Source organism: Ptychodera flava, chromosome 5 (genome assembly GCF_041260155.1).
Source record: "Ptychodera flava strain L36383 chromosome 5, AS_Pfla_20210202, whole genome shotgun sequence".
In the NCBI taxonomy this organism is placed as follows: Eukaryota; Metazoa; Hemichordata; class Enteropneusta; family Ptychoderidae; genus Ptychodera; species Ptychodera flava.
The window spans coordinates 8776046-8790842 of record NC_091932.1 but is presented as its reverse complement, the minus strand read 5'-3'; the positions used below and the strand labels follow the sequence as shown (position 1 = coordinate 8790842).

The 14797-nt window shown below is 37.3% G+C and overlaps 1 protein-coding gene across 1 annotated transcript; it reads right to left on the bottom strand.

Moving 5' to 3' along the window:
* Positions 1-3464: 3464 nt before the first annotated feature.
* On the bottom strand, positions 3465-4259 carry LOC139132688 (beta-1,3-galactosyl-O-glycosyl-glycoprotein beta-1,6-N-acetylglucosaminyltransferase 3-like). Its single transcript, XM_070698955.1, has one exon. The coding sequence runs from the start codon at positions 4257-4259 to the stop codon at positions 3465-3467; it is 795 nt and encodes a 264-aa protein (XP_070555056.1).
* Between the last annotated feature and the right edge of the window lie 10538 nt (positions 4260-14797).

Here is a 14797-nt window from a genome sequence, read left to right as displayed (position 1 = left end):
TGATTTTCAGTGAACTCGTCATCTGAACATTGCTCATCATCAATATATCCTAAGAACAGAGAGAGACATGTATCTACTACATATAGGGACACAATTAACAATACACCTCACCTAGTTAGCTACGAGAATGGTCGTATTATGGAGATTTCGACTGAGAACCTGTAACCCCGTACAGCGACTGACGCTTTCAGTGAAATTAAGTTTTAATTTTAAGCCAATGATGGTTTAAGGATGTACGATCGGAAAAAGTTAAAAGTAATGTCAATTTTTTCAAATGGGGTTTTTTGAATACTTACATATGAGAGTAGTCCAAAACTGGAAAAAAGATGAGGTCACCTAGCTTGTTTTTTTACAAAATGACATTAAGAATTCACGATTTTTCACAAAATCACTAAAAATCAATAAAACAGGTCATCATTTTCATATTTATATCATGATTGAATTTTTCAAGTTTACACTGTAAAAGAACATACAAATTATAAATTTAAGCTACTTCGAAGATTTTACTTATATTAAAATTGAGTTTAAAGATTTTACTTACATTAAAATTGAGTTTAAAAGTCACGATATTTATTTTTTAACCAAAATTGCAACAAATATGCTCCAAATTTTAGGGATGGGAGAGGATAATTTATTAATTATTGATAGTTTCTACTAATGTAAATTTTCTCAAACTCTGCTAAATAATAGCTCTTTTTGTGAATTTTTCAAAACCACATTTTTGCAAAATGTAACTAGGATTCATAGGTTCTTGCGATCAACCATGCTCTCCCGGATTCGGCGCACGAGGGCGCTCTTCAAATGCTGCTGACCTCTAGTGGCCTTGTCCCGGCATGGTCATGATTCAGGCCTATCCTACCTGTAAACTTTAATGAGCAGGAAATGAAAAAAACAAAGCAAAGACTTTCAGGTTCTACTTTTTAGAGTCTGTATACTAATACAGCATACAAAAAATTACGTAATATTTATTGCCGTGACGATGACAATCGTAAGGCAAGCCCACAACTGAGACAAGTGTCAAGATTTTCGCCTAGTACACTCAAATCGACAATGCGATGGTCATTTCTCCATTCTCCGGTAGATCTTCTAGCGACACTATCATTAGGATTATAATATTCGTCTTTCACTCCTCTTGTTTAGCGAATCGGACGTCACACTTCTGACTTACGCTGTACAGGCTATGGTCATGTTGCATTTTTTTTAATCTCTTCGCTGAATTCCCGGCGGTGGCAGTCCCCGGGTTGGTGGGTACCCATGCTTGTTACCCAAGTTTGAAAAGTACCCCCTTTCCTAGAATATTTCTGAGAAAAACACCCCCTATTTGTGGCAAATCTGGGAGAAATTAGCTGTAAAAAACATACCCTTATTTTCGAAATCTAGGAGGTTAGTATGTTGACTTCCCGGGTTGACCCTGGAGGTTGACTTTGTATACATGTACATACATCACAGGGGGGATGGACCCTAAGTGATGGGCATGTATACGTCATATGTACATACAAACGTACGGTACTGTTTTCCATTTTCTTTGTGAGTGAGACTAGACCAGATTTAGTGTCCTGGGGAGATTATGAAAGGACTACCTCTAATCTCGGAGGTTACTCTGAAAAAGTACCCCTTTTTCTCGATTTCACGGACCTAGAATCTCCGAGATGACTGAAGAAAAACACCCCCTTTTCCGTGAATTGGTAAGTTAACGCGCATGGGTACCTACCAACCCGGGGACTGCCACCACTGGGGCTGAATTCTCGTACCTTCCAGTATGTTTTGAGGGCACGCTGTACATTTTCTCGTCGCGATTTTTCTCCGCGAGATAGAAATTTCCCCTTACCTGCAGACGACATTTTGTACAACGCAAAAACGTTCGGAACGTCACTATGCGCGCGTGATTACTATGGATACATTTCTGCGCGGAAATCTGCGCAGTACGCTAATATTTTTCCGATCGTACATCCTCAAAACCTTGTATAAGGTAAACATATTGTTCTGCTCGTGAAATCAGCAAAATCATCTGCCTTTCTTTAGAAACTGCAGTTTTCACATATTTGCTACTCCTTGCTACACAACGCGGTGGCGCTAGACAGCATGATTATGCACTGACAATGGTCAAGCAAGGACCTCAACAGAGTTCAATTGGCGACCGATGTTTGAAATCGATTCGGCCATTATGGCTCTTCAATGATGATAATCAAGAGGCTACCCTGTCAACGATTTCCTCGTACTTTATCGACAAAATCTACATAAAAAGCACGCATTGGTTGGGGTAATGACAATTTACCACTTTCTAAGGCGATCATCAAGTGATTTAATTTGGTGGCGGATATATTAAGTTACATTAAAGCACAAATAATCTATCAGCCAAAACTCAACAATAATTATTGAAAGTCATTTTATATACTAGTGATGGTAACACCTTAAGGAAGTGATTGTTGATCTAAGCTCATGAAAGAGATAGAAGGTAAAGTTCATGATTTGTGCTAATTTGTCAAATTAGGCTAAGGCAATTCAAGTTCCAAGTACAAGGATTGTTAGTAAAACACCGATCATTGAAATGTAAACAGGAGCTGTCAATACAGACGTTTTAAACAAAGTTATCTGTGTTCTATGCATACATTTTACATAAGTTTATATATTTCCCAAGTTTTGTGAATAAAAACAACTATTTGAAGAAATGCGATGAGAGATTACGGCCGGCAACAATCACAGATCCCAGGACTGAACTATTTTTTTCCCAAGTTAAAGTTTGATTTCAGTTATGTGAGACTGGCAATGTCCATAGGACGAACGATGGTCATCGATATCACACGATGAATTACTCAGTTTGTTTTTTATAAGTTGAGAGGTCACCGCTACGTCACTGTAGTGACGTTCTGCAGAGAGCCTCGAACAACAGTTTTACGCCAGCAAAATGGCGGTCTCCGGGTAGTCATGTCGGTTGAAGCTAGAAAAAAGGCGATATTTCAGTGAATTTTAAGCGGATTTCTGGTCGTGGTGAGTCCCTAATAACCAAGTTGTCGATGAGTGTTGGCAATTTGTAATTTGGATGGAAACTTTTCGAAATATCGCCGAACAAAGTTGCGACAAGGGTGCTGTCGGGCGTAACGTGGACGCTATTCTACGCATTTTCCCATAGCTACATGTGGTGGTGGCGTTAAAATCGTAAAAGTCAAAACCAGCCCGTAAAAGGCAGGAATCCCGTCTGAAAACACCACAGCTATGGACCCACAGCTAGATGTGAGATATCCAAACCGTGGGATTGATAGCGTGTAAAATAGCATATTTTGTCTCTACTATGATAATTTACAACATAAAGTGCCGACTGCTAAAAATCACAGTTACTAACGTTGCATGGTCAAGATATGTGGAGCCGGAATTTGATTATATATGTTTGAGGTACTCTTTCATTCCAAAGTTAATCAAACGTTGATTAAACTGACATAACAATATCGTTATCAAAACTTGTCGTTTTACTGTAACTTTAATGCCCATTGGAGTACCAATGTCAATGTCAATGTCAATGTCAGTAAACATTGATTCACTACATCAGGCCAGTGACGATTCTCAACGAAATGTTCATAGAATTCCAAGTTCAGCTTTACTGGATGCAATGTCCTGTTGTTAATTTCTTCTTCCAAACATTGTAAAATCAGTGCATCATAATCGATGTGGAACTTATTGGCAAAGAGGTGTGGACGACTCTCAAGCCAAGGTAGATCTTTCCAGGAAAATACACAAACGGTTCTCACATGTTTACCATGGCATATCTGGCCAGGCGTGTTCCGAGTCTTTGCTCTCGAAACGAGTCCGAAGATTTTCCTTGGACCAGGTCCACCCGGTGCTTCGCGGAGATAGGAAAGGCTGTGATAAAACATTTCGTCTGGAGTTCTTGTGTCGCGTACCCAATCATAGAATTTTATGGCAAGCTCGTCTGAATGCAGATACTCGATGAAGTCTCGTGTGAGGGCGCAATGCAATTCACCTTTGCGAAGGTTAATGTTGCCAGGAATGGGTTCTGTTTTTAAAAGTGGGGTCATCACAATGGTATCGAATAAGACGCTGTGTTTAAACTTGTCCCTCACGAAGGGTGGTTCATCCCCAGTTTGGATATCATTCTGTCCATTGAATGTCTTCAAAATCTGCACGATTTCCAGATTCGGTTTCAAAGGGAATTCTTGGCCAGTTAAGTTGATGAAATATTTCCATTTTTTATTCCGCTCCAGGGCATCTTCTTGACAATGCATATCTGCCTGTACTATACTCATTGTTCCCCACACAGTTAAGTTCTCTCTGATTTGGAAGCTATGAACACATTATCAAAGCAGGAACTTATAGCTTGCATAGCTTCGTGAAGTTCTGCTGACGATTTGCTATCAACATGAATGCAATAAATATGATGAGGTCTGTAAATTGTTCGAAGTAACTGTTCAACTTGGTGCGCTGATTTATACATAAGGATACCAAACGCTAGAGGAAAATCTTCTTCTTCCTTGGTGACTGGTTTATTTGCATATCCACCTTCGTTTGCAAAGTGTGTACAGTTTTGTGTCAAGTGTACAAACGCTGTATCCGGAAGTAAGTGTTTTTGTAACTCGTCCATAGCGAGTTGAACATTTTCCTCCGACGATCGCGAGATATGACATTTTGCCAGGTCACGACAGGTACTGTTGTCAGTTGAACGGAAAGCCTTCAAGGATTGTCGGCGGGAATGTACTACCTTTTCGGACGGCAGTGGATCAGTGGTCCATGCTGCTTATCTCCTTTGGCGAAAGGTTAGATCATGTTTTGTCTAATTAATGCGATCAAATATCGCAAAATGTGTTGAAACAACATTTGATGGACATTCATGGATTCATGGATCATGAAAAAGTGTCGAAATTATTCCTCTGGTAGTGATTCGCATGCTTTATACAGAGCTCTCTTTTACGTTGTTAGCCTTTTCTCTTCAAATTCGATTACGTTTATGCCAGCATAAACGTTTGAAGCGAGGACTGCGTTCTGTTTTGAACATAGCTTACAAACTACAATTTGCCGATGGTACACATTATTTTTGATAAGTCCTTTTAAGTTAAAAACACAGTGAGAGTGACAGTCACTGAAGGATATCTCTCACTGCGAGCTGTAGTTAAAAAGGCAACCAACGCCAATATCGTAATCCCCATATTATGTAATTGCAGACGTGCCTTCAAAATGACTCAACTGAAACAGTTTTTTGACGTACCATCGCTGAATTTTTTTAAAGGATATATGTCACTTTAAAATCACATCATTTCATGGCCAAAACAGTGAACATACAGTTCCAATTTTCATTTCCACTTCAACGTTGGTATTTTAGTTCTGTTGGTGTAGCGTCGCCTCCGTCGATTTTAAATTTCACTGAACGAACGCAGCGAACAATGATCGCTTCCTTTCTCCCTGTTTCTCTTCGTCTCTTTGTCCCTCTATCTTCTCTGTCTATATCTCTACATACACAGTCGCTGTCACCATACGTCCATGCTGTCACACAAAGAATCTATCTATCCACGGAGATGATCTATCCATCTACTACTTTGTCTAGACCTGTCTGTTTATCTAATGCTATATTTCGAATCATGCAAATTGCAAATACTGGTCGAGAAGTTTTATAGTTCGTTCCTTTGTGAAAAAAACACTCGGAATGACAATCACTGGAAGAAACTGGAAAGCGAAATGAATTATTACCCGGTCAACTTCCGGTACGTCTAGTCTGGAGACAAAGACGACTCCGCTTGTGTGAAACACTGCCGTTCTGAAGATACACAATGTTTTATTCAGATCAGAACGCATTCATGACCCACTGAGTTTAAGTCTCCGCTCCTGCTAAACATCAGCATGTCGTTGGCGTGTACACACGGTAAAAATAATCTATCTTTATTTATAATAAAGTGAAACTTTGATCATGACACACTCTCATGAGATCGTTCGGAAAACGGGTAATGATTGGGTCATGTGATTATCGCCTCGTAGTTCCGGGAAATTATCTGAAATATTGATTGCATCCATTTTCTCGTGCTCCCATGGAAATTTCGGGGCAACAATATGCTGAACAGTAGTACGTTCGTTCGCTTCATCGCTTGTCAACACTCCACGAAAGTTGCAAATAATCTGCCATGGCGTAACCGACGATGAAGTCAAAAAGAAAAGAACAGTGCCCCTTGTTTTTAAAAGCAGAGGGTGTGCATCATCAAAATGCCAGCAAATAAAATCTTCCGGGGATGTTACTTCACTGCAATGCAAGTTACTATGCTCGGACATGGACCCTCGAGGGTCTATGGCTCAGAGTCAGAGAAGTGTTTTAGCATTCACAACAGAACAGGGTCGATCGACACTCTTTAGCAACAGTAAACTTGCGCACATGCACACGTCACTCATATGAAAACATAGCTTTTACTAATGTTTTACGGCTGGAACGTGTGCCTTCACGATAGGTGCAAGTATAGTTCAAAAGAATGGGGAAATTCCATGGAAATATGTCGTGTAAATTTTCTACGGTAGTGCTGTTTGATCCGGACCATCGCTGGCGCAGTCAGTCAAAAATAAAGTCGAAGTCTTACACCACGGAGCGAGACACAGATCTGGCTCCATGCTTACACCGATACTTTGTATATGCAGCTGATGATATATACACGTCTAGGTACAAATGGTCAAGTGCCAATGTCCTCTTGCAGGGCCAAAACCGGTATCGATTAAATTAATATCATCGTGACAGTCCCTCTGGTGGCGCTTTTCGCAAGCGATTAACAGCATCGGCGAAGTTGTTGTAACCTCTACAAATGTAATAATCTCCATAAATGTAATATCAACCATAAATGTAATAAAAATAAACCATAAATGTAATATCGCCCATAAATGTAACAAAAATCAACCATAAATGTAATAAAAACATCAACCACAATTGTAATAAATGGTAACCATAAATGTAATAAAAAAATCACCCATAAATGTAATACTTGTCAACCATAAATGTAATAATTTTAATTTGTCGGTGCAATTGAGTAATTAGCTCTTAAATATTTATCTTTGTAATAAGGAAAGCAACTCAACACATTATTCATATCTTATTGTTTGCGTTTAGTGATTTTTGTATATTTGAAAGTGCATTTTACGTTTCCCTATTTTGTGTACAAAACTGATTGGCCATGGCGCGACACAGCTGTAATCTGAATGTCAGTGCAGTCTCTACTCCAGAGTGAAGGAGACTGTATAACGCTACGATCCTTTAACGCCATTTTTTTTTTGAAATTTGCCGTAATCAGTCGCCTCAAATTCATCTTCAGTGGAAAAATTGTGTTGAATAATCGATAGATTTTCCGTATTCCTATGTTGTCCCACTTGATGTTTATTGTTCCTTCACTGAGGATGTAAGGATGTCTAATTTTGTTCTACAGTGTTCAAGGTAGTGTTCGTATTGTTTTTACTAGATTTAAATATGGATACATGTTCTCGTTAACATGTTTTGTGTCGTAAGTTTCTATTATAAGGTTGTATATTTCTCTGTTATTTGTTCTGAGTCATCAGTCATAAACTTTGTGTGGTATCACTGGTTGACGAGTTATTTTGACGCTTCCTTATTATGTAATTATCAGTGTCTAGAACTGCTGTTCCACTTCCATTATCTAACGGTTTTATCGGTACCTTGCCGTTTTCTGATAGTGTTCTCAAAGTATTCTATTCTGTGTTTCGGCAAGGAAACCTAGTTTCAGGAAAGTATACAATTTCATTACACTAGTCTTATTTAAGTTATTATTTACTCAGGGCATTGATAAACAAATGATCACATATGCAAGTTCAAGTTTATTACATTTATGGTTGAGTTTTATTACATTTATGGTTAATTTGTTTATTACATTTGTGGTTACGGGTTGTTACATTAATGGTTGACTGTTTTATTACATTGTGGTTGATTTTATTACAATTGTGGTTGATATTACATTTGTGGAGATTATTACATTTATGGAGGTTACAGTTGTAATGTATAGAAATTGCCGCAGTAGCGATTTGTTTGGTGCCACGTTCGCTTCCGCGAATTATAATTTCTTTTCTCCCTGCCCCTCTGTTTGTTCCTCTCTCTCTTTTTAGCTCACGTGCTCACACACTCGGGCTACTGTCGCGGCGATGTCTGTGTGTCTGTCTGTCTGTCTGTCTGTCTGTCTGTCTGTCTGTCTGTCTGTCTGTCCGTCCGTGCGCCCGATATCTCAGATCAGAATCAAATCTGGTACATAGATTCAGTGTGCAAATGGCAAGAACTGATTAGTTTTTGGTGGGTGCGGTTTGCTTACTTTTTGCTCATTTGCATAATTAATGATTTTAGAAAAAAACGGATATACATTGAAAATGACTGCATAGAATTTGATGAGCTTTGCTACAAATGTTGATCACATCCAGATATATTAGCCGTGAAAGATATTATGCGGTGACATAAAAGAAAGTTGCTGATCTGCATATTTAATGAACTTTCCAAATTAGGGATATATATCTGATTTGACTTGATCAAAATTGACAAAACTTGGCATGTATATTAAATATACTATAATTTAACATTATTGAAAGTCATTAAGCATTTTAACTTCAGCCAATTCCATATTTTCATATTTAATGAACTTTCCTAATTAGGGATATATATGAATTGAATTGAGCAAAGTTGACGAAACTTGCTACATATATTGAAGATACTATGATACAATATTCTTGAAAGTCTTTAGGCATTTTCACTTCAGCCAATTCCTTATTTGTATATTTAATGAACTTTTGAAATTAGAGCTGTATATTTGAATTTACGACCAAAGTTGATGAAACTTGGTATGTTCATCAAAGATACGATGATATAACATTATTGAAAGTCAAAAGGCATTTTTACTTCAGCCAATTCTTTTTTTTTACATATTTAATGAATTTTCCTAATTAGGGATATATATCTGAATTGACTTGACCAAGGTTGATGAAACTTGTTATGTACATTAAAGATACTATGGTACAATATTATTGAAAGTCATTATGCATTTTCACTTCAGCCAATTCCTTATTTGTATATTTAATGAACTTTTGAAATTAGAGCTATATATTTGAATTGACGACCAAAGTTGATGAAACTTGGTATGTACATTAAAGATACTATGATACAATATTATTGAAAGTCATTATGCATTTTCACTTCAGCTCATTCCTAATTTGCATATTTAATGATTTTTTCCTAATTAGGGATATATATCTGAATTAACTCGACCAAAGTTGACGAAACGTGATATGTACATTTAAGATAATATGATACAACATTATTTAAAGTCATTAACAATTTTAACTTCAGCCAATCCTGTGTGCATATTTAATAAACTTTTCTAATTAGGGATATTTATCTGAATTGACTAGACCAAAGTTGACGAAATTTTCTATGTACATTAAAGATACTATAATACAACACTATTGAAAGTCATTGAACTTTTTTACTTCAGGCAATTCCTAATTTGCTTATTTAATGAACTTTCCTAATTAGGGATATATACCGGGATTTCCTTCAAAGTCGGCAAAACATGCTATGTACATTTGTGATTATACCTGGTTAAAACAATATTGAAAGTCATTTCGTATTTTCGTGTCAACTAATTTATAATTTGCATATCTAATGAGCTTTCAGAGTTCGGCATATATAGCTTGAAGGACTTGACCAAAGGCAATTACAGTTGCTATATAAAGTGGTGATTGAATGACAGCAGTCACAGAAATTTAGTATTTTTATTTCAGCTAATTACATATTTGTATACTGAATGACCGTTAAGAATTAATCTGTGGTGAATAATGTTCATTGTGTTCATCATAATACTTTCAATGAAGTTGCAAACATATGGCAAAGTTTCAAATTTACACATAACCGCAATATATGAAACACGTGAGCATTTTCAGTTCATATCTGGTTCTTTTTTACCTGCCCTCTTCCCTTCTTTCCCTCTTCGCTCAGGCCCCAGCCCCATTTCCCACCCCAACAGACCGGCGCTACTCGCACTCAGCCAACACGACAGAATAACTACAAGTGCAAATGCAATAAGCCGGCACACGGCCCGTGGGCTTACAAAATAATATTGCAGCTGCTCAATCTCTGTTCGAAAGCCTTTAAACTTTACATCGCCTAGATCCCACCTTTCACTCAGGGTTTAGTCCGGAAGTCGGGAAAACAAGAGTAGTAGAAAAAGCATATCGTCTCTACGTGTAGAGACGTCAACTGTACTACTGTGACATGTGATGCGATGCTGGCAGCGACGCTGACAAAAAGAATTTTGGCCCCGGTTACTCTGGGTTGAGCCTGCCTTCAGAACATTTTCATAATAAAATGGAATATTCAAATTTTATCTCGGCTACATGACGCAAACAGAGGTACAAATGTGCGTCCTGTTACACTTACAAGCAGTTTTACGTCTCAAATACGCAGTATGGATCGGGAAAAGATGGAACTTTCGGACCAGGATTAACAGCAATTGACAAGCCACAGGCCGCGGTGCGAATAAGAAATTTAGATTCCTTATTAGCACCGCTGCGGTGCGAATATTCGTTATACGAAATTCCCTATCCGCGCCGCTGCAGTGTGAATGAGAAATTAAGATTTCTTATTCGCACCGCTTCGTTTCGAATAAAAAATTTAGATTCCTTATCTGCACCGCTGCGGTGCGAATAAGAAATTTAAATTCCTGCGAATAACATGCAATGCTATCAGTTAACTATTTGGTACAGAGTCATTGTAATTCCTTTTGTCGAATACATGTGAATAATAAATCATAACTGTGCAAAATCAGGCCAGACCAATAAGGTACTTGATCTCATTAAACATCACGGATGTTACCAGAAACACATCGCTATTCCCGGAGGCCGTTTCTGGTAACGCAAGGCCACGACGATCCTCTATTTTAGTGTCCCATTTAAGGTAGTATGCGCCTCGAAAGTTAAAGACTTAAAGCCCCAATAGCTGCGAATGTGCAATAAACCGATCTCAAAATATCCTCAGTTTTCCTAGCGTTTCTTTTGAATAAGACCTATTAAAGACTAAAAAAAGGGTATAACAATGTCATATGTGTGGAGAGTGGCATGTAAAATCAAACTTTTTAACATGATCATTTTAGATTTCCGGCCTTTTTCAAAAACTAATCATGTGACAGAGTAAGTAAAGATTACAACAACAAAATGTTGGACATCGTGTGTTGTGCATTCAAGTAAATGGCATCATGTTTCTTTCCCTTATGATCAAGATGTGTATGTGCAGGCAATGCATTTTTATGCTTTTCCGTGCATTTTATGAGTGCAGCATCCGTTTAACGTGATAAAGCGTGTAGGCATGGTCCAAATCAGCGAGGGGTGATACTTCCATACATATCCTTCAGTTAGCACATTTACACGAACAAACTTTGGTTTGAAAATAAAATCATGAAAATAATGCATAAAATTCGCAGCTCTTGGGTCTTTAAACTTTTGCTCAAACTTTCCTGAAGGAATCTTTGACCAGTTTATTTCAAATTCAAGGATAACCAGATGTGAACTGAATGTGCTCACGTGTTTTACAACAGATTCATTAATAGTAGTACGCTTCACAGAACAATCAAATATCTGTTATTTCATTATATGTAGCAGGTTTCATCAACTTTCGCACAGTACTCTCAGCGTAAAATTACAACACTTAATTTAATATACAAACGAGGTCTTTATTAACCTGACACTGCTTAATGCTTCATGGGACAATAAGATATCTATCAGATAAGATATGTAGCACATTTCATAAAATTTAATGCTGTAATTTTGGAGTAATATCACTAATTACAAAGTTCATTAAATATGCAAATGAACTCTTAATTAACTTGACACTGCTCAATGTTTCATAGCACAATTACATATTTATCAGATCAATATCTGTATCACATTTCATCAAATTTGGTGTTGTAATTTTAGAGTTAGATACCTAATTACAAAGTTCATTAATATGTAAATGAACCCTTAACTAACTTCACACTACTAAATGCTTTACAACACAGTCAGATATCTGTCGGATCAGTATCTGCAGCAGATTTCATCACATTTAGTGCAGTTATTTTCGAGTTATTTGACTATTATCAGAGTTATTTCGAATTCACTAATTACAAAAGTTCATTAAATATGCAAATGAGCAGATAATTGATATGCACTCACAATATCATCATAATGGTCTGAGATTGTCATCTGTGAAACGTTTTATGAAATTTTGTGTAGTATTTCTTGACATATGTCGACACTGTCATTACTGTCTCCAAACCATTATATAAAAGAATGATATAACATAACTTCATTAATATGCAAGCCACACTAACCCAAATCTAATCGGTTCTTGCAAGTAGCATATGGTACCTGTCTACGAAATCTGACAATCTGTTAAGACGTTTTTGAGTTATGGTGTAAACAGTCAGACAGACAGATAGACAGACTGACAGACAGACAGACAGACAGACAGACAGACAGACAACACACACACGGACAGACAGACAGACATCGCTATGACATTAGCTCACGTGTGTGAACACGTGAGCTAAAAATCGGGGATCACTATGCAAATTGTGGTACAACGAACCGAATGATTCAAAACTGTTATCATCCCTATATTAGCTTAATGGAGAAAAATAAAGGTTTCGGATTTTCGAAAATCTTAGACAGTAGAATTTTTCTTACACAAAGAGCTTTAAAATGAGTCCTCACAATCGTTAGATCAGAAAAGGATTTTGAAAGTTTGGAAGTCTGACTCTCTGTCGCCCACGTGCATTCTACCTTAACATACTCATCGTTGCGAAACTGTATGAAACAGTGTGATGCTGACGCATCAGAGCCAGTGATATACACCGTAACAATAATGATTTTATCACGATCAATGTAATTGGCAACCGAACACGTCTTTCGATAGAATATGCCGCAACTACAGATATTCTAACTCTCAATCTTTATAACTCTTTACTGATATTCTACTTGTGGTGGTTAATCAAAGCTATTGGAGTAAGAAAAAAGTTATTGTCGACGTCTTAGAAAATTGCAAGTTTTATACTCACAGAGTAAACACAGGAATGGCGGCCATTTTGAATTTCAATGTCGGTAAAAGATAGGTGAGTTTAATTTGTCTAGTGTCAAAAGTGCACGAGAAGTTCTGATATGTAATCTTGACTTGGTATAGAGAATCCTTGAAAGTTAAATTGAGGAAAGTTTGGGCAAAAGTTTAGGTAGACTTTCAATTTCAAGGTGCGTGTCACCTTAGATAGAGAAATTGTTGGAAGCATACTTGACTAAAACAGAGTACACTGTACATGCTAGATCTGGAAGAAGGGCAGTTGAAATTTATATTTTGCTAAAATGTTACTTTCAACAAAGAGTGAAAACATGTATCGGTAGTGAAAGCTGCAATCGTCCAGCGTTGAATATAATTTTAGATATAAGTCGATTTTATATGACATATACAGACTGTGAAACTTCCAGATACAGTTCATTTCAATATAGGGCTATCTGTATATAATACAAAAAATACAATATCGACAAAATCTACTTTGAAAAAGCACGCACTGGTTGGGGTATGACAAATTTATCACTTTCTAAGGAGATCATCAAGTGTTTTAATTTGGTGTTGGATTTATTAAGTTTGATAAAAGCACAAAAATGATCTGCCGGCCATAACTCAACCATATTTATTATAAGGCGCTTTTATTTACTGGTGACGTCAGATTTGCAAACTTTTCACAGGGTGCGCACTACTCACTGACAAGTTCTGGGGGCCCGTTGTAGTTAGCGTGGGAAATTTTCATAAATTTAGATGGTTTTGGGGGTTCGTTGCTAATATAATGGAAATAACAGATTCTGCGCCGACCATTAACGTTTATTTATGGGCGCGGGCTCGAGGAAAGCCAAAATTAACGGGCTCGGTAAGCCGTTAAGTTTTGGTTTTCCTCTCGCCCTTGCCCATAAATAAACGTTAATGGTCAGTGCGTCGCCCGTTATTTCTATATTATATCGTCTGTGAATGATTAGAATTTGGGAGAACAGGATATTGTGGTAATATTGGTTTACTCAACAAATTTAGGCTTGTCTATTTTTCGTGATTTATTGTTGTTGGTTTTTTTTGGGGTTTTTTTCTTTTTTCCAAAACTGAGCTATAGAGCTCATACTAATTTTGATAAATGTAATCAATTAAAAGATCATATTCTGAAAAATTAGTTGCAATCGTGCTAATATAAAAAGTAGTCTGCCGTTTTCGGACGTCTGAGAGAGCACTAGGTTCTGTCCCCTGCCCCACTCTTTGGTAATGCATATCGTCAAGTTTGATGTCAATATCAACAAATTCTTCCATATCTAATGTTTCTAAGGCATGGACAGCTAGAGGAAATTCGGGGCACAGGTGCGTGCAGTGTTGCTTGGATAGTAGATGGAAGGCCCGGGAATCGAAGTGTGAGACCGAAGGCCAAGATTTGCCATTAATGTAAAGAATAGAAGGTATGGCATGTTAAATCGGCGAGAAGTCCAAAACCAAAACAATAAAACATCTGCCCTCACAAAAGTAACATCAGACGGTCGAAAATACAATCAAAAGTTAAATCTTTACTCAAGTAACTGCATTTGACCGATACATACTACATTCTCGCATAACGTTGCCATTCAACCATTGAGATGTGTATTTTCACTCCCGTAATCCTTTGTATAATTGAATAATCTCATCGGCGATCTGGCATCCTGAATGCGAAGAATTGCCGGAGAATGGCCTGAATAGTAACCACAAGCAACTGTGGTATGTCTTTTAATTTAT